The sequence below is a fragment of the Diabrotica undecimpunctata genome, chromosome 2, assembly GCF_040954645.1.
Source record: "Diabrotica undecimpunctata isolate CICGRU chromosome 2, icDiaUnde3, whole genome shotgun sequence".
NCBI classification, from domain to species: Eukaryota; Metazoa; Arthropoda; class Insecta; order Coleoptera; family Chrysomelidae; genus Diabrotica; species Diabrotica undecimpunctata.
Genome location: NC_092804.1, coordinates 30,247,096 through 30,270,936, shown reverse-complemented (window position 1 = coordinate 30,270,936; position 23,841 = coordinate 30,247,096). Strand labels below are relative to the sequence as shown.

At 33.1% G+C, this 23,841-nt stretch overlaps 1 protein-coding gene across 1 annotated transcript; it reads right to left on the bottom strand.

Annotated features, from left to right (window-relative positions):
• Window positions 1-217: 217 nt before the first annotated feature.
• Window positions 218-21,058, bottom strand: LOC140433259 (uncharacterized). Its single transcript, XM_072521294.1, has 5 exons — window positions 20,857-21,058; window positions 15,586-15,952; window positions 7,728-8,022; window positions 6,311-6,517; window positions 218-1,575 (listed from the first exon to the last, which is right to left on the bottom strand). The coding sequence occupies exons 1-5, from the start codon at window positions 20,910-20,912 to the stop codon at window positions 1,346-1,348; spliced, it is 1,155 nt and encodes a 384-aa protein (XP_072377395.1). The 5' UTR covers window positions 20,913-21,058; the 3' UTR covers window positions 218-1,345.
• Between the last annotated feature and the right edge of the window lie 2,783 nt (window positions 21,059-23,841).

Here is a 23,841-nt window from a genome sequence, read left to right as displayed (position 1 = left end):
TAGCAGTATGTTCTCACAGATTTTTCTTATACAAGATTAAGATCTACTTCTTCATTTCTCTGAATTAGCTATTTCTGCTTTCTCCAAATTTAAACTTAATAATCGTATTTTTTTAAGAGCATACAGTTATACGTTTCGAATTTTTATGTCGTTTCGTATTTCTGAAGGTAATAAAGAAAACACATAACAAAATATACAATCTTTATTATAAAATATAGCAAAAATATACACCTAATCTATAATAAATATATTTCTATAAAATCTAGTGACTATATTTTTTTCTATTTCTTAATTAATATAACTTTATACGGTTCTTTCTCAAATCTAGTATTAAGGCAGGTAATTTATGGCATGCGACAGAAAGTCTGATCTTTCAATTAATAAACAGAGTTAATAAAAATAATAGTTTATATTCTAAAAGGCAATTTATTAATATCATGAGCACATATTATTGGCACAAAAGCTTAGCGCGTTAGCGGGCTCACTTCATAGTGAGTAACTCTATTGGGTATTTGGTTCAAATCACATACCAGTCAGAGACAATATTAGAATACAGTAGTAAGTATAACATTTGAATTAAATTTACAGTTTTGAATTGGAAATTTGTGAGTAAATAGCGATGAATAAGTACGGAGAGATATGTGGACTCGGGGCTTTGCAAAATTTATGCGCTAAAACCCTAAAAAATCCAAACATACATAGATGGAATATTAGTTCAAAATTTACGGTGATTTTGATACCACTATAATTTTTGTAAAAAATACTGAAATGTAGTGAAGATATACGATGAAAAATTGATTTAAAAATGTAGTAAAAGAGCGTATTTCACAAATATATTAAGTACAATCAAATTAGAGTATAATATATGAAACTGAAAGGCGAGTAAGGTGTTGCGTGATCAATCATTATGCATGACACTGTAAATGAGAGATTTAGTTAAGCAAGTGAAAAGGAAACAGAAATATGAAAAGTAACACTGGAACGTTTACCATGATAATTATTTACAACTATAAGAATTAAAACTCCTTTGGAATATTTAATCAAAAACAATACGTAATCCGTTTGTCTTAGTATTAAATTTTTGTTGTCTATTAGAATATTCTAATTTTCCTTTTTAAGTTGACTTAAATGTCTAAAAGTCTTTTGAGATAATTTTATAGGAACATTTTTGTTTATACCCGCTTTAAATTAAATTTGTACCTGCTAAAAAGCAAATTATTTAAAAAAATAATTTGAACATATCGTTTAATATAAATAAATCACTTCCTACTCCTTAAACAGGATATTCAACTATTTATATTTTGATATAAGCTCCTTCCAAATAAATTTCAGAAATGTGAGGTCTTCAGGGAGTTAATGGAGGACCTGGAATATTTTTTATTGCAGTCAATGGTTTGGCCAGATCGTTTCTGAACGAGTTTCTGTTCTCATCCGACATTAAATTCTCCCGCGGTATTTCCCGATTTTCTGGTACGCAATTCTGATAAAAGGGATTGGTAACATCTGAAGGGGAGGGGTACATCGTTTGGCTTACGCTGAGGTCGTCTAAAGGGGAGAAATCCTGCTGTAGGAAAGCTGAAATAGAATTGTTGATTGTTACTCCTGATTTAATGTTTTATAAAATTGTTTTAATTACGAGTACAAATTACAACATACAAATTTGGCTTGTTTAAGAGTAGGGGAGACCGGGGTTTGTTGACTTATTTTTTTAATAATTAATTTTTCCTGATTTATTTTTTGCATACTATTAAATTTAAGTATGTCATCTATTTCTATACTCCTTCAGGTATTGGACGTACATTTTCAATTTATTTAAATTCTCCGTAGAAAAAAGTTTCAAGCAAATTTTGACTGCCTTGCAAAATAAGTCAACTAACCCCGGGTACGGGTTTAGTTGACTAACGGCCTGGGGGTTTGACTCAATATTTTCTTAGTGTTATCATAAGGGTAATAATAGAGACACAATCCAAAAACAAATACGGATTTAATTGTTTACTTTTATTTTGACCATTGACGTTAATAAAATCTAACAATTAAAAACGAAACTCACAAATCATCATCTGAATTACAATTGATATGATATGATATATGAAAAATGTGATATTACCTATGTTCGTGCATTTGATGTGAGTCCATCTGCTGCAATGGGTGCATTGCACCCAGTCATCACCTCTAGTGATATTTCAATATGGTTCTTCACATACTAAGCACTCAGTTTCACCCTCATATTCTGAGGATGTAGGGTCATGATAAGCTGCAAACGTAGATGGAATCGGAATTTCTTCCCGAAAAAGAAATTTTCGACCTTCTCTAATTTTCGTATTCTTTTTTTCTAAGTACGTCTTTCTTTTGGTTGTATCTTTTTCTTCTGTGTGAACCTTTCTTGTCTTTCGCATTCCGTCTTTCTTTCGCGAGAGCATCTTTTATTGGAGTATCGGTTAAAATAGCAGTTTGTCTCATCTTCCGTGATTTTCTCGGATTTTGTCAAAGACCTGCTTTAGCAAACGGCCTTACTTCTCCAAAGGAAAGTAATATCGAACTTGGAGGTTCTATTTTTGTCGACGCAACTGTGTTTGCAGACAAATTATCGTTGACATCTGGGAAATGTTCTAGAATTTCCGATGGATTCTCCACGATTTTAGCTTTCTCCAATGTTAAAATATTTCTGTTGGTTTCGGAAGCGCTTCCTCCTTCATTTCTTGGTGTAGACCTGTCTGTCACATATGTTGACAAGAAGTCACTCTCTGTAAAGATACCCTCATCCAGAGGACATATCCCTGTTTTACTGAACCCAGCCATCATACTGGTTGGCGTAGCAGCTAGAGGCAGACTCAATTTTACAATGCCAGGAACATTATATATGGAAAATGTCTTAGATGGATTTTTTCCCATCCTCTTATCCATAGCTGAATTGCAGTATTTTTTAGGGGTCCGTAAACACTCTATCTAGATTGTTGGGGTTTGTCGACTTAGTCAACAGACACCGGTACGGCTTAGTCAACAAGCGCCCAGCGTCATCCTGTCATTCTGAGGTCCGTACGATAGACAAGTGTTAAGGTAGATCCGAATAAATCACGTCAAATCATAGGAAATATATTTTACTTCTTAAAAATATCGAGTGAAATTTGTGATGAACGATTTTATAGATAATAGTACGAAAATGTTGAGAACCAAATTAATTACTTACTAAGGATGATTCTAGATTTCTCCTTCTCACCGACACAAAACACAAGTGACCATAACAGCGGTATTGTAAAATGGAGGCGCAAGAGTTTATAGTTGAGGTATCGTGTCTAGAGGCGACATCTGTTACACATTAGAGAAAGAAGAGGCAATTAGTTAACTAACCCCTTTAGTCAACTAGCCCTGGTCTCCCCTACACAAAAATGACTTTTTTTAAAATAATTCAGCGGTTTAAATTCAGTAAAAATAATTAAATTTAAATATAGAGGTTATAATTGATCAATAAAAAATACTTGAGACTTTAACCACACATAAATTTGTAAATTCTGCAAAAATTTTCAAATGTTTTGAAAACAAAATATGATGCTAAACGATACCACCATCAATTGTGAATTATGTTTCAGAGATTGTTTTTCTGAGCCTGATGAATGTAAAAAACTAGTAAACTGAAACATTGATGTTTCAGTTTACTAGATGAAAAAATGATAAAGGAATAAGCACCTGAAAGCAATGGGATCTTCACCAAAATGCTGAAAGAATATGTAAAAGAAGTAATCATATACCTAAAAATACCGACCAATTTCAATTTTTTCTAAAATTTATAAAACGTAAAAGAGAACAGAACGAAAACTAAAACCAGAAAAATCAACCGAGGCGTATGTTCCCAAAACTATCTACAGCAACACTGGACACATTTTTCAGCCACTGGACTCGAAAAATAAAGGAATCGAGATCAATGGAAGATATTGGAACGATGATAATTGAGCTATATTTAGAATCTTCAAAAAAAAAGGCTGAAAATTAACTTCAGCAAAACTAAAATAATGTCAAACGGAAATGATAAATCGGTAATCTTTCCTTTCCGTGTCCTCTTTAGTTCTAGTCAGGCTGATTAGACTGACTAGTCCAGAATTGAGATGAATGAGAAGAACTAAAAGGATCCTATATTCGGAAATGAAAATTGAAAAAAAAAAGATAAAAAAATTACCAAATGGTAGTGCTTTTAACAAAAACCAGTTATCCATTATGAGTCTATATTTTATTTTATAAAAAGTAGAGAAACAGATAGCTGTACCTAGTGTATATTGTGGAAGTTCTTTTTTTAAATTTTGCGGTACACACTTTTGGTAAAACCTTTTCTTTGTATAATGTTTATTTACTTAGAGGTGTTACTCATCACAATCCAGCATATTTTATTGGTCACTATTGAAGTATACATGGTCAATGTTGATTCGGTATCATTTGCATTGATATAATATTAAATTCTTAGATGAATTGTATTGATCAGTGTTTAATTTGTATTACTTAACAATAAAGGTCGCGGCATATTATCGTGCACGTATAGTTTCCGGCACATAGCGTTTCCAGTCCAGCAATCGGACTGCGCGTTCACATTTTCATACATAGAACGTTTCAGTTTGGTTCGGTGAAGATATGATCGCGCTTTTCTCGACAAAAATTATGTGCAATTGCTCTTCTACTTAACGATGAAGAGAAAGGAAGAAGGAAGGTAAATACTGGACTTTATACAAATAATTAATTGATGACGATGAAAAATATTATGGATATTTTAGAATGAATAGGATTCAGTTTGAATATGTTTTGAATTTAATTATACCTTCAGTTAAAAAACAAAATACTACATTTTACGAAGCCATACATATCAAACCAAAAAGTATTTTTAAAAAGAAGAGGTATCACTTCCGTACAAAAGTCCTAATTGTTTATTACTTCTGTGATTAATTGTCAGAAAGCAATAAAAACACATGCATAAATGACAAAACAGCCTCGAAAATTATTTTTTTAAATACTCTGTATCAAAATCAAATAAATACCTAAATAAACAACGAGGGGAAAACGACGGACATCTTATTCACATTATCCGTACCAACCGCTTACGTAGCCGTCGGCTTCAGTAAAATATCGTTTTCGAATATACTGAACGGAAACGTTAGGTGTATTTTTCGGAAACTAAACGCTACGTGCTGGAAACGCAACGTGCATGATAATATGCCACGACCTTAAGTGCAAGGTGAAACGTAAAAAGCTTTTTCAAGCTGATAAATTATATAATTTAGAATAAGAAATGGAAAAACTCAATATCGGTATTCTCGGAATTAATGAAATCAGATGGCCGCGTAATGGTAAATGTCCCACATGCAGTGTGGTGCTATACTATTGTGAAAGCGACACTCAGCAGTCTCATCCAAACTGTCTCGGAATTTTGGTTGATAAAATTACCAATAGATCAATAAATGGCTTTATTCCTCTATCAGTGTTAACAATGAGTTACACAAGTGGCCAAGATCTTAAAAAGATAGAAGACATCAAATTGACAATTTAAACTGTATACAAAACAAGATATACCAAGACACAGAGAGAAATACAATAGATAAAAAGGAAAGCAAATAAAAATGATTTGAACAAAAAATTCAGTGAAATAGACAATCTACAAGAAATACATGACTCGTTTAACATAGAGAAGAAGATTAAAGAAATCACCGCAAGCCGCAGACGTAGGTACGGAAATAAACATATTAGTGTCAATGGTTAGATATCAGCAGACAACGAAACAAAAATACGACCGTGACAAGAATATATAAAAGGCATCTTTCAAAATGAAATACTCGGACCAACAGTATTAAAAAAACCAGACAGTGGACCAATGAAAATAAATGAATAGTACTAGATGAACTCAAAATATTAAGGACGGTAAGTGTCCTGATCCGGTCCTATAAACATAAAATGTTATTAAACGAAACGTTATTAAACGAAAACAATACACATGTGCTTACCAAACTTTTTAATACCGTCTATGAAACAAGACAAAAACCGGATGATTGGCTGACTTCTACTGTCATTGCAGTCTCTAAGAAAAACAACTCTAAAGAATGTAAAGATCATAGAACAACAATTTCTTTAATGAAAACAAACCGGAACAGACATTAGAAATATGAAAATACCTAGAAAATGTATTAAGAGAACAAAATTATTGCAATTTATTCTACACCAAAATTTTAAAATGAGTCCAAATACCTTATTTGATCACTTTTATAAGCTGCTTTTCTATATTAAACTTTGAAAGTCCAAAACTATATGCCTAAATATTTCTATTCAGTCAACTTACCTAGCTTGCCGTCTTTCTTCGCTTTCATCCTTCTATTTTGAAACCAAATTTTGATCTGCCTCTCGGTTAAACATAACGTGTGTGCTATTTCGATGCGGCGACGCCTTGTAAGGTATTTGTTGAAATGAAACTCTTTCTCGAGCTCCAACGTTTGATAGCGTGTGTAGGTTTGTCTTGTTCTTTTGCTTCCTTTAGCACTTAAATCACCTAATAGAGAGAAAATGTTCTAAAATTTTAACGAGTAATTTACACAAAACTTAAAAGGCCTTATAGGGCTAATACATATTTGAAAGCGTAAGACACTAATTTAATTTCTTTCTGCATTTTAGCTAATATCTACAAACAACCGTAAAACGTAAGACGCACATTCTTGGAACAAAAATACCTCAACAGATCTCTCTTACCTTCCATCTTTCCTTCTATTACTAGTTGCTAAAGAGTGTATCGTTTTCCTTATAATATGTGCCCTAAATAAGTTTCTTTATAATCAAAAGTTCCCTATTCTGGAATCCCGCTCTCCTTAATACTTCCTCATTTCTGACTCTTCTCCTCCATGATGTTCTAAACATTCGGCGAAGGTACCACATTTCAAAAACTTTAAGTTTGTTAATGGATCTGGCCTTTAACGTCCATTCTGTCATTCTATACAAGAGAACAGGGCAAACGTAACACTTAAGCATTTTGTACCTCAGGTTGACATCCAACTTGCGATCAGTCAGAAATTTACGAAGTTTCAAAAAAGCATTTCTTCTACTCTGCTCTTTATTTTAGTCTCAGGATCCCAACTACCGTTTAGCAGACAACCAAAGTAATTAAACTGACTGAATTGCTCGATTTCTACTCTAGGTAGATATATATTTGCGTGTGGGTGCATAGGTTTTACTTATAATCATTGTTTTTGTCTTCTTTGTATTTATTTTCAAACTCAAAGCTTCACTTGTAAGAGTTAGATCATTTAAAAGAAGTTGATGATATTTATAAATTCTCCAATATATTAAGTTTATTATATAAGTAATTATGTTATATTATATAAGTATATTATATTAAGTATATTAAGTACTTAGTTTTACTTTTACAAATCAATTAATTGTATTAAAATATACTAACATTAGATTTAAGAGAAAAATTGAAATCCAATTAAGTAAAAAAATAGCTTCCTCTCTTTATTTATTTCGCTTGTAAAAAAATATAACAATATGTTGATGTTAGCTTCAAGATTGTAAGAACTTTTAATAGAGGTGTTGCGTGTCTGATCTCAACAAGATTAAACTGAAGGCCATAATAATGTGAATTTACTTGAAACTTCTTAATAAACAAAGCATTATCATCATATTTTCTTTTTTTTACAGATAATATACTTCCTTTTCTATCAATTTAGTCGTGGTTTGTTTTATTACAAAATAAGTCTTCCACTTACCGTGTGATGTCTTCATCCACGGGTAAAAACTGGCTTGAACAGATTGTAAATTATCACCAGCGATCTTATCTTCGGCGCAACCTTCCTCTTTATTAAATACGCCAATAATCTCTTTATCTTCGCCATCGAATCCGTTGCCCTCTCTTGTAGTACTAAAACCATCATCAAAACGATTTTTGTGATAGCCATTATTAGCCGGTTTGTGGAGATCGCCGTAATCATATGCAATTTTCTTACCGGCAGGTTTGGATAATAAAGCCCTTAATGCTGGCGAGTCCTCCGCTTTGGCTGTTTTCTGCAAAATAAAAATGTCTTTTTATGTAAAGTTAAATATAGTTATTTTACAGGCTCTTTCACGTGTTGTAGAAAACGATGAAAAGCTTTATATTATCAAGGAACTTACAATTGCTTTATACACTGCTCAAAAATTAAGGTAAACTTTTGATCATCTTCATAAAGGTTTAAATAAAGTAAATATAAGAATGAAACCAGATCATATCTTTATTTTTTAAGCAATATTTATGTCTTATTTATATTTGTTTAACGTCATTAGGAGAACAGTCATTTTTTTTGGGGCACAATTGCAATAATTATATATATACCTTAGGCATCAAATAAACATTAACGGAGACTAGATTGAGGAGCATGTCGAAAATTAAGACATGTTTATAAGTCATTTCATTAAGAAGTAAGTCAATTGTAAGATCTTTGCCCATTGTGGCTTGCAGATTATAACGTATGTGGCTGAATAGCTAGATAAAATACCACCAAAGAAATTGATAAACATTTAGAAAACAATATATAAAACTGTGATCGGAATCACTATCAGAGATAGAATAAAAAACAAGGTAATATGATGCAGAACCTAAATATATGACAACATTGAAAAAATTGCCAAATAAAAGGGGAACTGAACTGTCTATGAACAATTACTTATGGTAGGTGAACAAAGAAATTTATATTTACTAATCAATACCCTGTTTCTACGGGACCATCTGGGTCTCACCTTTTCTTCTGTTAGATATTTGGTACGACGATATTAGCAGTAGTGGTTATTGAACCGATTTTGTATTGTACGTGAATATTACTTATTATTACCGTCTGAATTACCTAATATACTTTTGAACACGTGGAAATCGCCAAGAGATAATAAACATCAGGTAATGAGAAATCAAATAGATTACATAATGATCAAAGAAACATATCGGAATAGTATTGCTGCAATCAAAACACAACCTGGAGCAGATATAGAATCTAACCATAATCTCTTAGTAGCACATATGAAAATTAAAATGAAAAAAATAGAGAAGACAGAAAAAGAAGAAAGAACTGATATAAATGCACTAAGAGATCCAGAAATCAGAGAAAATATCAAAGAAAAAAATAAATGAACCTGTAAACACCGTACAGATTGAAGAGGAATGCAATGAAGAAAACATCAACAAAAACTGGGAAAAAATAAAGGCTGACTTAATAGAATCTTCAAAAAAGTATCTACGCAAAACTAAAGAAAAGAAAAAAGATCATTGTACCAGATTGTACAAATTTGAATAGCAAAAGAAAATTGGTTAAAAGAAAAATGTGATGAACTAGAAATGCTATATAATAAACATGGCAGCTTTAATTTACACAGGAAAATAAAAGAATGATCTAGAAAACCAGAATACAAATAAAATATACTCGTTAATATGGGCAAACTACATATATAGAACAGCTTTTTAACGACAAACGAGACAAAATAGATAACGAATATTTCGTTGAAGAGACTGGACCAGAAATAACAGAAAGTAAAGTAAAACACACAATTAAAGAAATGAAAACTGGAAAAGCAGTAGGACCAGACGAAATACCGACAGAAATATTGCAACTTATCGCCGACTGCAATATATATGATATTGTCGAATTATTTAATATCATATACAGAACAGGTATTTTACCTATCTACCTATTACCTATAAATGGCTTCTATTAACATTCATGACTATACCGAAAAAGGAAAATGCCAGACAATGTTGCGATCACCGTACCATCAGTCTAATGTGCCACATACTAAAAGTATTCCTAAGGATTATTCATCGTAGAATATATAAAAAGTTAGAACAAGACATTGGAGAAACTTAGTTCGGATTTACAAATGCTCAAGAAACCAGAGAAGCATTATATGCAGTAAATGTGCTAATACAGAGATGTTTAGATATAAACCAGGACATCTATGTCTGCTTCCTAGATTATTACAAGGCATTCGCTACAGTGAAACATAATCCGTTAATAAAACTACTGAGAACAAAGAACATCGACACACGGGATACAAGAATAATAAATAATCTGTATTATGAACAAGAAGCTGTCATTAGAATAAATAATTTAAAAACCAATAAATTAAAAATCAAAAGAGGTGTTAGACAGGGCTGTGTCTTGTCGCCATCACTGTTTAATGCATACTCAGACAAAATATTCAAAAAAGCATTAGAAGGTGAAATAGCAGGCATAAAAATAAATGGCCTACTCATACGTGAAATTAGATATGCTGATGATACAATACTAATAGCAAAAAATATTACAGATCTACAAAGAATTCTAGATAAGGTTGTTGCAGCGAGTGAACAATTTGGTCTGTCATTAAACATAAAGAAAACAAAACTCATTGTTATATAAAAGGAAAATATTAGATACATCAATCTACACCTAAATATTAAGACGATAGAACGAGTTCAGAATTATAACTATTTAGGGGCAAACATTAATGATACAAACGATTATACCAAAGAAATTAGGGTTAGAATAGAAAAGGCTAAAAGTGAATTCAATAATGTGAAACAAATATTATGTTGTAGAGACCTCAGCCTAAATCTTACAAAACGAGTATTAAAGTGTTATGTATTTTCTGTTCTTTTGTATGGTGTGGGGAGTTTAAATAAACGATGTCTCAATCAATTGGAAGCAGTGGGGCGGGGGCAATTTTAAAATCTTAAATGAAAAAACCACATTTCTATTACAGATTAGAATTCTAGGTGAAAAAGTCAATGTTTTATCTGAAAGATGCCATACGACATCTTGTGGCGTTCGTTCTGTGACGCTTGTGTCAGCATTTTAGTGAAGAGAAAAAAGTAATACAACGCCCGTATAGAAGGTACGTTTCAAAAACAGGAATTACGATCAGAAAACACGATCCTTTCTTTGCATATATTGCCAAGTACAAAGAAATGTGTTAAGCAGTGTATAAAAAATATAAAAGAAGGTAACGTGAAAATTATTTAGAATTATACATAGTACACCTACTACAAAATATATATATTTTAAAGAGGACTTTCTACTTAATATTCTAGCTTGCCCTACAAATACCCCTCTATTACTTTGTTGTTAACCTCTCCTTATCTGTCTAAGATTTATCACGTGTTGCCAACTTATGTATTATATTAAGACACTTAATAGAAAGCCTTATTTCTGCAAGAAACTTAAGAAAAAAGTAGATATATGGATAATATACACTTGTCATTACCTTTTTCTATTAATATTGGCTAAATATACCATGAAAGATATTATTTGATATTATTTAATTTATTCAGATTAAATACTATCAATAAATTTATCAACTTCTTACATCACAACGTATCAATATATCAACGATCAACGTCACATGACTATTTGTTTAAAATAATTATTATAATAATAATACTGTTTATTTACTTCCACAAAAATTGTTACAATAGTAATACACTTAACAGTTCAATACAATATATCTAAATGTATTATTAGCGTTCTGTAAAAGTTTAAGACAAATAAACAAATACGAAAGAAAATCCTTGAAGAAACAAAGATTGTGTTCAGTAATTACTCACCTTTACTTTATTTAAATTATGTGATCACTGTTCTATAAGGCATAGATCTAATTAACAAAATAAAATTTCAAAAAAACTTTGGCTAGATTTAGATGCACAATATTACAAGAATACCGCATCCAGAGTTCCAGTTTCCTCATTGTTAAGATATCTGATAAAAATTCTTTTTACCAATTTGAACAAAGAGAAGAGGAAAAGTTAGATGAATGACAATATACTGCATCTTATGGAAGAAAGAAGAAAATCAAAGAATAACAAAAGAATGTACAAAAATATTCGGGGACAAATAAGAATCGAAAAACGAAAGGCCAAAGAAAATTGGTTAAAAACAAAGTGTGAAGAGATAAAGTTGTTGGAACAAAAACACGATACACTTACATGAAAAGGTAAAACAAGCAGCTGATCTTCAAAAATCCAACACAGCTAGGAAACTGCAAGATCAACAGTGGATCATCACAGATAAAAATTAAAAAATATGAATATGGACAAAATACATACAAGAATTCTTTGATGATAATAGGTACGAACAACCTCCGCAAGCTATTTAACACCGGCGGTACTCAACGACAAACAAAAATATTCAATGACATATATTTAAACGGAGTAATACCAAGATTATGGCTAAAGTCAACGTTTATTGCTCTACCAAAGAAAACAAAGCCGTATCCTGCAATGATTTCTGGATCATCAGCTTAATGAACCACATTTTAAAGTTATTTCTAAAAATCACACATCAAAGGATATGCAGATTATGTGAAGAAAAAATTAGCCGTACTCAGTTTGATTTTCGGAACGCAGTGGGTACGAGAGAGGCTCTCTTTAGCATACAAGTGCTATTTTAACGATGTTCTTCAGCCTTCAGTAATCCAACTTTGGACATAGACCTCCCCCAAATCAATCCAGTGTCTTCTATTTTGCGCCACTTGCTTCCAGTTGTGTCCTCCGATCTTCTTAATATCATCAGCCCATCTCATTTTTGGTCTTCCTCTGCTTCTCTTTCCTAACCATGGCCTCTACTGTTGTATTTCGTGGTTCCATCTCTTATCCTTCAATCGGGCATTGTGTCCTGCGAAGCTCCACAGAGAAAAGTTTAAAGAAAACCAAGACCAGGAAGGCGAAGGATTTCCTGGCTGAAAAATCTACGTAGTGGTTCAACACAACAACCACAAATCTTTTTAGAGCAGCAGTTTGCAAAATACAGATTGCCATGATGGTCGCATCATCCGAAATGGATAGATTACTACAAGAAGAAGAAGTTGAAGCTGAATAAAATACCAAAAAGTACACAAGAATACTTCTTCTTCTTACTATGCCGTCCCCATTAACGGAGCTTGGCAACCACATTTCTAAAAGTTTCTATGTCTTTTGCAACGTGGAATAATTCGTCTACAGTCATGTTTGTCCAGTCTCGAATATTTCATACTGACTTCAACTAGAGTATGTACTGGTGGGAGGGAAAGAAGATGCTTAGAGCTAGAAGGCAGTAAAAAAACTGATAGTTATAAATATCTCAGTTAAGCATTACAAGCGATGGTCGAAATACAAAAGAAATAGCAAGTAAAATTTGACAATACAGTACGTCAAGTAAATAGTATATTTTGGAATAACCTTATCACACATCACAACAACCGCGGAAAAAGACGAAGACCAAGAGGATAGTGAGGATAAGAAGTAGCCAATGTGATGGAAGATAGAGGTCTACAAGCAGATGATTGAAAAAATTACAAGCGTTGGAAGCTAGGATGCGAGAAACGACGATAGCTGTACTAAAATGGTTGTTATATATCTATATAAAAACGGTAATAAAAAATAAACTTAATTAAAAATGAAAAAGACAGAAAAGATTTTATTTCACGTTCAAAGCGTCTATGTACCTATTGATACGTATTTCGCTTTAATAAAGCTCATCAGAATAGTTATTCATAGCCGTTCTTAACGTGAAAAATAAAATTCTCTGTCTTATTAGAAGTAACAATAACATGACTTCGTTATGGACGCAATAGCGACATCTGATAGAAAAATCGGTAAGATAGTTTCGAAACAAATTCAGATTTCTGCTTTAATCTGGAGCCTTCTAAAAATTGCAAGGCATGGCCAAACGATGATAAAGATGTTAATAGAGACATGGGGAATCTAAAATTTGCATTCCACGACATGTCTATTCATCTAAGCAGAAATCCTAACGAATTTGTTTCTCGTACTCATACAGAGTAGATCCGAAGAAAAATGAAAAAGACAGAAAAGATTTTATTTCACGTTCAAAGCGTCTATGTACCTATTGATACGTATTTCGCTTTAATAAAGCTCATCAGAATAGTTATTCATAGCCGTTCTTAACGTGAAAAATAAAATTCTCTGTCTTATTAGAAGTAACAATAACATGACTTCGTTATGGACGCAATAGCGACATCTGATAGAAAAATCGGTAAGATAGTTTCGAAACAAATTCAGATTTCTGCTTTAATCTGGAGCCTTCTAAAAATTGCAAGGCATGGCCAAACGATGATAAAGATGTTAATAGAGACATGGGGAATCTAAAATTTGCATTCCACGACATGTCTATTCATCTAAGCAGAAATCCTAACGAATTTGTTTCTCGTACTCATACAGAGTAGATCCGAAGAAAAATGAAAAAGACAGAAAAGATTTTATTTCACGTTCAAAGCGTCTATGTACCTATTGATACGTATTTCGCTTTAATAAAGCTCATCAGAATAGTTATTCATAGCCGTTCTTAACGTGAAAAATAAAATTCTCTGTCTTATTAGAAGTAACAATAACATGACTTCGTTATGGACGCAATAGCGACATCTGATAGAAAAATCGGTAAGATAGTTTCGAAACAAATTCAGATTTCTGCTTTAATCTGGAGCCTTCTAAAAATTGCAAGGCATGGCCAAACGATGATAAAGATGTTAATAGAGACATGGGGAATCTAAAATTTGCATTCCACGACATGTCTATTCATCTAAGCAGAAATCCTAACGAATTTGTTTCTCGTACTCATACAGAGTAGATCCGAAGAAAAATGAAAAAGACAGAAAAGATTTTATTTCACGTTCAAAGCGTCTATGTACCTATTGATACGTATTTCGCTTTAATAAAGCTCATCAGAATAGTTATTCATAGCCGTTCTTAACGTGAAAAATAAAATTCTCTGTCTTATTAGAAGTAACAATAACATGACTTCGTTATGGACGCAATAGCGACATCTGATAGAAAAATCGGTAAGATAGTTTCGAAACAAATTCAGATTTCTGCTTTAATCTGGAGCCTTCTAAAAATTGCAAGGCATGGCCAAACGATGATAAAGATGTTAATAGAGACATGGGGAATCTAAAATTTGCATTCCACGACATGTCTATTCATCTAAGCAGAAATCCTAACGAATTTGTTTCTCGTACTCATACAGAGTAGATCCGAAGAAAAATGAAAAAGACAGAAAAGATTTTATTTCACGTTCAAAGCGTCTATGTACCTATTGATACGTATTTCGCTTTAATAAAGCTCATCAGAATAGTTATTCATAGCCGTTCTTAACGTGAAAAATAAAATTCTCTGTCTTATTAGAAGTAACAATAACATGACTTCGTTATGGACGCAATAGCGACATCTGATAGAAAAATCGGTAAGATAGTTTCGAAACAAATTCAGATTTCTGCTTTAATCTGGAGCCTTCTAAAAATTGCAAGGCATGGCCAAACGATGATAAAGATGTTAATAGATCCCCATTTTAGATTCCCAAATTTTAGATTCCCCATGTCTCTATTAACATCTTTATCATCGTTTGGCCATGCCTTGCAATTTTTAGAAGGCTCCAGATTAAAGCAGAAATCTGAATTTGTTTCGAAACTATCTTACCGAAACTTAATTAACTTTACAGAAAAGTAGAAATAATATAATATTTTAATTTATTTAAAAGTACAAACATAATTTTTTAATGCGTTTAAAAATTATTGTTGTTATATAAAACTTTTTGTATTAAAAAAACTTGTAGATAAATAAACAAAGGAAATTACTTTTGCTTGGTCTACCTCCTTATCACAGCTGTCACTCCCTCCAACCGGACTCAATTCGTATCGCCTACAACTATCAAACTGCCCCTGATTACCCATGTAGTTCTTATTCACAGGCGGTGGGCTCAAAGAATTATCCGTACCGGTGTCCGGACCTAAATAACTCTGATTTATGTTGAACCTACAGTTGCTGTAGGTCACCTCTTCTTTAATTTGATACGTGGCGTCTTTGATTTGATACGGATTGTCGCCGAAGAATGGGTAAGGTAGGTGATTTGGATTGGTGGTGGCTGGCTCATCTTTGGCTGGTACATTCGTAATTGGTGAATCGTATCCAGGGATTCTCTGGGCATCGTAGAAATAGTTGTTTCTGTAACAAATCATGAGAAAATATAAGATTGTATGGACAAGTAGAAAAAGAAAAAAATATTTCTTGTCTGATTCTCGGGTTCATACAACTGCTCAACATTTTTCATTCTTGTGTTGTTTGGTTTCGTCCATACAAACAATATTACGTTAGGTGAAGAGATGTGATCACAAAGTGAAATAAACAAAAAAAATATCATCGTATTTAATAATTATCAAAGGATGTTATAAATACAAGAGAAAATTTAAGAGAGATATAGAAAACCAGATAGGTAAAACATGATAAATCTGGATAATATACTGGTATTCCAAGAAGAACAAACCGAATGTAGACCTGTTGAGTTCAATTGTGGGATTATACTACATACAGTACCACATGCTTTGCAGGCCTAGGGCTCGGTTGAAGATTTTTCTCTATTTTCCATTACTCTCTAGATCAACCCCGTCTGATAAGTCAAGGACATTGCTATTTAATAAACGTTCAAAGTACTGTTTCCATATGCTTGTCATATATGCTACTCCCCTTACTTGATATCCGTCTTCGTCTTTAGTGAAAATCATTTTCTGTTGCTAATAACCGCTTCACTTTTTTGCTTATTGGTAAAAATTCCTCAGATCTTTGTTATTAAAATTGTTTATTAACATGTTGTAGATAAAGCTTTCTTTATACTTCTTTCACTTTTTGCTTTGGTTTCTGAAATTTATCTCGATCTCCGAAGTCTTTTATCCTTGGAAGTTTGTTGTAAGCTTTATTTTTAGTTTTATCCAAGCGAATATTCGTATTCTTCGTCGAACCACTATTTTTGCTTTTGGCTTCCTCCTGAACTTTCTTCTATTGCTGTGAATAATTTTAATGCATCTTCTATCCTCGTTGAAACATTATCTATGTTTACCTCTTACTGTCTTCTTTCAAGCTTCATCTTGTCATATTTAATACAGATTTAATTGTTTTTATCGGCTATAATTGTTGACCTTCTTTCTCAGATCTTTTGTACCTTTTTGGGGTTTTTAGACTTTTTATTGCTACTGTTTATTATTAATTGTCTTTCAGTGACACATTTAATGAGTTTAATTCCATTTCCATCTCGGTGTCTTCAGGATTACTATGATTGCCTATAGCTGTTTTGTAAATTGCTTCTGTAAAGGTAAATAGGTAAATATTTGTGAACTGAAGAAGGCATACTAAAAACTAATAAATCTGTAGTATTTTTCAGCGAAAGTAAACAGGAACACCAATTCGGCACTGGCTTCCTAGTCAAGGAAAGTCCTGTGGGGTCAGTCAAGTAAGCTTCAAACCCGTTAAAGAAAGACTCTGTTATATCAGACTAAAACGACAACTGCATCATAACTATTGCCTAATTGCTGCCCATGCACCGACAGAGGAAAAGGAAGGGCAAGTAAAAGACAACTTTGAGAAATTAGAGGAACTGACAAATAATCTCACCAAACAGGACAGAATTAGAGGACTGACAAATAACCATAGTCTCCATGATGCCAGTAACGATAATGGAACGAGGTTAATAGGAGAAAAGACAAGAAAACATAGTTAAGATTTGATTTCACGTATAGTGCCTCTGTATATTAGCTTTAAAGGTGAAAACAAATCTTTTCCGTCAAAAGAAGCAACAATAAAATGACTTCAATATGAACGCTATAGCGACATCTGATAATAAATCTCGAAAGTAAAAATGCTAAGATTTCTATTGACGAAACCAAAATCTAAATTTTTGCTTTAATATGTGCCTTCTATAAATTGGAAGTCAAAACAGACGACGTTAAAGGTGCAAGGGAGATAAGGAGCATCTTAAAGTTGCATTCTACAACATATCCCCTAATCTAAGCAAAAATCGTTGGCGAATTGGTTTCTAGTACTCATTAAGAGTAAACCGAAATTAAAGAAAAGACAGTTAAGATTTGGTTTCACGTATAGTGCCCTTGTATATTCGCTTATACGTATCTCACCCTACCAGAAATCTTTTAGGATCTTTTCTTTTATGTCGGTTTACTCTTTCCTATTACGGAGTACTATTTAGAAACCAATTAGCCAAGGATGTTTGTTTAGATGAGGAGATATGTTTTGGAATGCAACTTTAAGATGCTCCTTATCTTCCTTACACCTTTAGCATCGTCTGTTTTGCCTTCCAATTTATAAAAGGCACAGATTAAAGCAAAAATTTGAATTTTGGTTTTGTCAATAGAAATTTTCTCATTTTTACTTTCGTGATTTAAGGTTAATAAACTTTGCATCATCTCACAACGTACTAATAAAATCAACAATGTTCGAACACAAGAAAATACACAAAGAAACGTGGGTCTCCAAAAACGGTGTTACAAGAAATCAGATCGGTCATTTTCTTTTAGATGCCAGGGGGGAGGGGAATATTAACTGCTGAGAAGTAAAAATCATAAGAGGGGGGGGATGGATCATTTTCTGGTAAAAACGAAGGTAAGAACAAGAATAAAATAGCGTCCCAAAAAATCCACAAGAATACGTCAACAGCATTACGGAGTACCGAAGTTCTCGGGATAATGAAACAGAGCAGAAATTTCAAAAGGCTATACAAATAGCACTAACGCAGACAGAAAATTAGAGCAACGAGGACTCTTGGAGGAGGAGGAGGCTTGGAAAAGTATAAAATTAACTTTGACAAGCATACCAGATGAAATACTAGGCACAAAAGAGAACAGACATCAAATAAATGGTTCGATGACGATTGCCTGAAATCCATAAAAGAAAAAAAACATACAAACAGACAAGAACAGAGATAGAAAAACGAATTAAAAGAAAAAAGAAGGGGTACCAGGAACAAATAATCAGATATATAAAAGAAAATTGAGAGAACAACCAAGTAGAACAATTCTTTAAAGGAGTTTCAGCAAGAACAGGAAACTTCCTTTAAAACGACAGCAGACAGCTTATTAATGACATTAATGAGTATAGTGCATATAGCTGAAATAGAAGACCAATACCCGACATATGAAGAATTAACCCTGGCAAATAAAAACTTGTTGAAGCATTGTACAGATATATCTTTTTCTTCACGTGCCATCTCACAGTTATCCAACGTTGTTGATCACCATTGCACAGGCTTCTCGATCTTCTGCCACATTGAATAATTGTCCTGTAGTACAAATTTAAATACAATTTAAGGCACTTGGTAAGAACAAACAATGCCAGATACTTGTAAAGAAGGGGATATTGTAACAATCCAAAAAAAGAGAACAAAAAGCAATGTATTAACTACCGGGGAATAACGCCTTTTAATGGCACCTACAAAGTCCTTGCAAACATCCTACTAGAAAGCACCAAAACCTGCACAGAAGAAATCGTCGGAAATTATCAATCCGGATTAAGAACGGGTCGCTTCACTATTGACCAGATATTCATAATAAAACAAATAATGAAATAATTTTGGGAGTTTGATCGTGAGCTTCAGATGTTCATACATTTTAAACAGACATTTGATAGAATATGCGAAAACAGCGATGCAAAAACTTGGATTTTCAAAAAAACATTAGTGAATTTGATACGGATTTAAATGGAAGGGTTACGTAAGGTTGGACCACAGTACTGGCAGATATTTAAAAAAAATAATGGAATAAAACAGGGAAATGCACTTCACAACAACTCAACTTAGCTCTGGAACACATAATCAGGAGTACAAAAATCGAAAAACCAACTACAGTATTCCATCGAGAAGGACAAAACTTACTGTTGGCATTAGCAAACGGTACCGGTCTAATATAAAACACCAGAAGAAAAATCTTAAGGAAGATCTTTGGGCCTGTGCTTGATGAAGCAGCAGGACGATATAGGATTTGAACCAGAGAACAACCCAACACTCTCTGTTATTCTAGGTCTGAACTAACAAAGAGCTCGAAGAATCATATACAGATGCTAACATAATAAAAGACATAAAGTCCAGAAGACTCCAGTGGACAACACACCTCAGAAGATAAAATTTGATGAATGAAAATGGATAAATGAAATTGGAGTAAAATTGATTATATCTTTTTAGATCAAGGATGGTATTTTAATCATCTAATTTATTAAGTAGCCTTCTCCCTGTAGCAAGTCATCTAATCTTCAAACTATCTAAAGTAGTCAAAACAAATTCCCCTGAATAACTTAAAACTAATACCACTACGTAACCAACAAACAATTCCACAGCGATTTGTTTTTAAGATTACGCGGAAAACACAGGAAAATTTCTTCGCCACGCCATACGTGGAAACTGTTTAATCCTGGAGAATACTCAAGAAGCAAAAGATCTTACCATACAAACCAAACCACACAAATTTGTATAGACTTATGTGTATAATTGTATAATACGTTTAGTTATGTTAAAGGTGTAATTAATCTTAGAAAGTGCATACTGATGCACTAAATCGAAGAAGATTATGTTCTATAATGTTTCACGTACAATTAGAACGTATAAATTAATTTTGTAATTAATGTTACCTTAAAATATAAACAGGAAGTAAATCAACACGCACATAAGAAACATTGCAAGGAAACTCGTAAACATTTTTCTACGTAAACTGTCCATTTTCGTAAGAAATTAGACGGAATTTTTCATTTATATTAATTTATTATATAAAGGCTGAAACTGAAATGACATTTTGTCAAATTTACTTTTTTTAATAGCCCAATAAATCTATCATTACTATTAATATGCGATAGTGATTTTAATAATTGATTTTTCTGTTACAGTTCCACGATAATTTACGTACAAAATATGTATGTATGTACAAAAATATTTAAAACAGTTGTGGTAATTGAAATTATTGTTTTGAGCAAATACAAAACTTAATACTAAGTTCTGCATTTCAGAGAAATGTAATTAATATATAAATCTAAACTGCTATAATAGTGTCATGATATTTTAATAAACTAACACTAGTTACCTATAGTAGTGGTTGGGATTCCAGTAATCGCAGGAAAAGTCCGTCGAAGCACTCATGGTATCTTTTCACTACACTAGCACACAGATTGACATGAAATTGCAACTACTAAAATAAATCTGGCCTTCGGTCCAGGCACGTTCGCCGGATTGATGTCGAACATTGTCAACTGTACCCCGAAGTGTATGAGCGGGAGGGGTTTCGACCCCCTGAGGTTCGTCACCGAGTTCTTTTATTCAACCCAGCTGCCCTGCGAAACTCACCCACCCCCGACCATTTTCGGCTTTTTCAATATTTATCGGGGTATTGGTTGTTGTATTGGTAGTGGTAATGCAGATTGTGAATATTTGGAATGCTGGTTATATACTGAGAAAAGTATCTTCTTTATTGTTTATGTGATAAAACTGTAACCCAAAAGTTTTGCAGTCAAATTTATAGCAAAAATAATTTGTAGATATCATTTATAAAAAATATCAACAGGTCTTCAAGACGTATCTTTATTTTTTATCTCTCTATCACATTCATCTACTTTTTCTTGGGTATTTGCTTGGTAAATCTGCCTCTGCCACAATTCTAGCAAGTTCTAATATAATTTGTTTAATTCACCAATTTGAGATTAATTAATAAAAAAAATGTTAGGAACTTTGTGGAAAAAATTAAATCCAAAGATTGGAGTGTGTTTAGTGATATCCACTGTAATTCAACCAACATGACAGAGTTGTTTATGAGATATATGTGTGAAGAAGACAGCATTTTTTTTAATTGAAATTAACGTGTCTCGAGATCTATGACCATTGACACGGGTACAAAAATGTCTGGAGTATTACATTATACATATAAGATTATTACATTATATAAGATAAATACGGTAAGTTGCATTAGATTTGGAAAAATATAGTGTTACAAACTTTGTTTTTTTTAACAAACAATGTTACAATATTTGTTATATACGATAATATAATCTGCAATTAGATCACTGTTCATATTTGGCGAACTAAATATCTGTTTCAGGTTACCGGTTATATTATGCACTCGTCTATATATTAGTAAGTGTGAATCACAATGTTCACAAGCATTTGGGTTTTCGGAAGTCATCAGGTATCCGTGAGTGAGGCGAGTGTGTCCTATTCGGAGTCTTCGAATGATGAGTTTGTTCCTCCTAGTCATTGTAGGTATCTTAAATGAGCATACAGTGGTGTTGATTATGTATAGTTTTGTGTTTTCTCAGGAAAATGTATTGGTACATGAGTCGAAAATTAAATCTTAGGCTGGAGAACAAACTTTTGATTTATAAATGTATTTTAAAACCGATATGGCTATATACAGCACAGATCTGGGATACAGCAAGTAACACCAATATACAAAAACTTCAACGATTTCAATCGAAAGTACTACGCCAGATCTGCAATGGCCCTTGGTATATTATGAACCACAGAGTACACCACGATCTACAGTTACCAACAGTTAGCGAACCAATATCTGCTGTAACCTATGCATACAAGACCAGACTATTCCGCCATTCAAATCCACGACCACAGATGTGCTCAACATTTCACACGTAAGAAGATTAAAACGACCAGACTTTTTGAACGTCTAGTCTGGAGAAGAATCTGGAGAAACAGAACACAGTGCTATAGTGCGATGAAATAACAATAGTTGGTGTTTTCAACAACAACCAAACAACCAAGTTTGGTAACAAATAAGTTACAATTAATTGTTATATCATTGATTAAATTTATAATATTATATGTCTTATCTGGGTGCTCGCCACTGGGCGGCTTCCCACTATGTTAATGTATGTAAAAATTATTTTTTTTTGAACCTATTCTCTATCCTTCCATTGGATATAGGTCTCCCCCAGTTCTCTCCATCTTTCCCTATATTGAGCTGTTCTCTGCCATGTGGGACCTCCTTGTTTCCTGATGTCATCTTTTCACCTCATCTGTGGTCTGCCTCTTGATCTCTTTGCATTGTATGGACGCCACTTTCCGATGACATTGTTCCATCGTCCGTCTTGGAGATGTTCATTGTGTCCAGCCCATTTTCATTTCAGTTTTGCTGCTTGTTCTATCGCGTCTACTGTCTTTGTTCTGGTTCTGATCCACTGGTTACGTTTTATATCTTTAAGTGATATACCCAACATTTGTCTCTTCATCGTTTTTTGTGCCTTCCTTATCCTATCCAAAAATTGGCCTGTGTAAATGTCCATGTCTGTGCTCCGTAGGTGAGCACCGGTATTATACAGGAGTTATATACCTTGCTTCGTCCTTGCTTCGTAAGTATAGAGGGATTATTTGATTTTTTAGAACGTAAGAAAGTTTGCCGAACGCTGCCCATCCCATTCTTACTCGTCTCGATATTTCGGCTGTTTGATTTTCTCTGTTAGCTCTGATTGCTTGCCCTAGATAGATATACTCATTTACCTGTACTATTTTTTCTGTTTGTATTTTTATTGCCTCTTGGTCTTCCGTGTTTGTCATTACTTTTGTTTTGTTGAAGTTAATTTTTAGGCCTCTTTACAGTGATTTTTCATGAAGTTCATTCAGCATTAATTCTAGTTCTTGTTGTTCCGAGGAGATCAGGAGTATACCATCTGCATATCTAAGGTGATTTAGGTACTTTCCGTTAATACATATTCCTCTGTTTTCCCAATCTGTTGATTTTATTATATCTTCGAGGGTCAAGGTAAACAGTTTAGGTGAAATTATATCGCCTTGTCGGACTCCTCGTTTAACTTTTATATTATCCGTTATTAATTTGTCGTCCAGAATTGCGGTCATGGTTGCGTTTTGGTAAATATCATGTATCAATTGTCGGTATCTTGAATCTATGCTACTATTGACCAGAGCTTCTTCCACCGCCCAGTGTTCAATGCTGTCGAAAGCCTTTTCATAATCTACGAATGCTAAGTACAGCGGAGGGTTGTATTCATTGGTTTTCTCAATTAAGATTTTAAGCGCATGTAGATGGTCGATTGTGCTGTATCCT

Excerpts from the sequence above, each read along its gene's own strand:
- LOC140433259 (XM_072521294.1), bottom strand. The coding sequence starts at position 20,912 with ATGAGTGCTTCGACGGACTTTTCCTGCGATTACTGGAATCCCAACCAC. Across the intron at positions 8,023-15,585 it reads AGGAGGTAGACCAAGCAAAA|AAAACAGCCAAAGCGGAGGA; the intron begins GTAATTTCCTTT and ends TTTATTTTGCAG. Across the intron at positions 6,518-7,727 it reads GTGGATGAAGACATCACACG|GTGATTTAAGTGCTAAAGGA; the intron begins GTAAGTGGAAGA and ends TCTCTCTATTAG.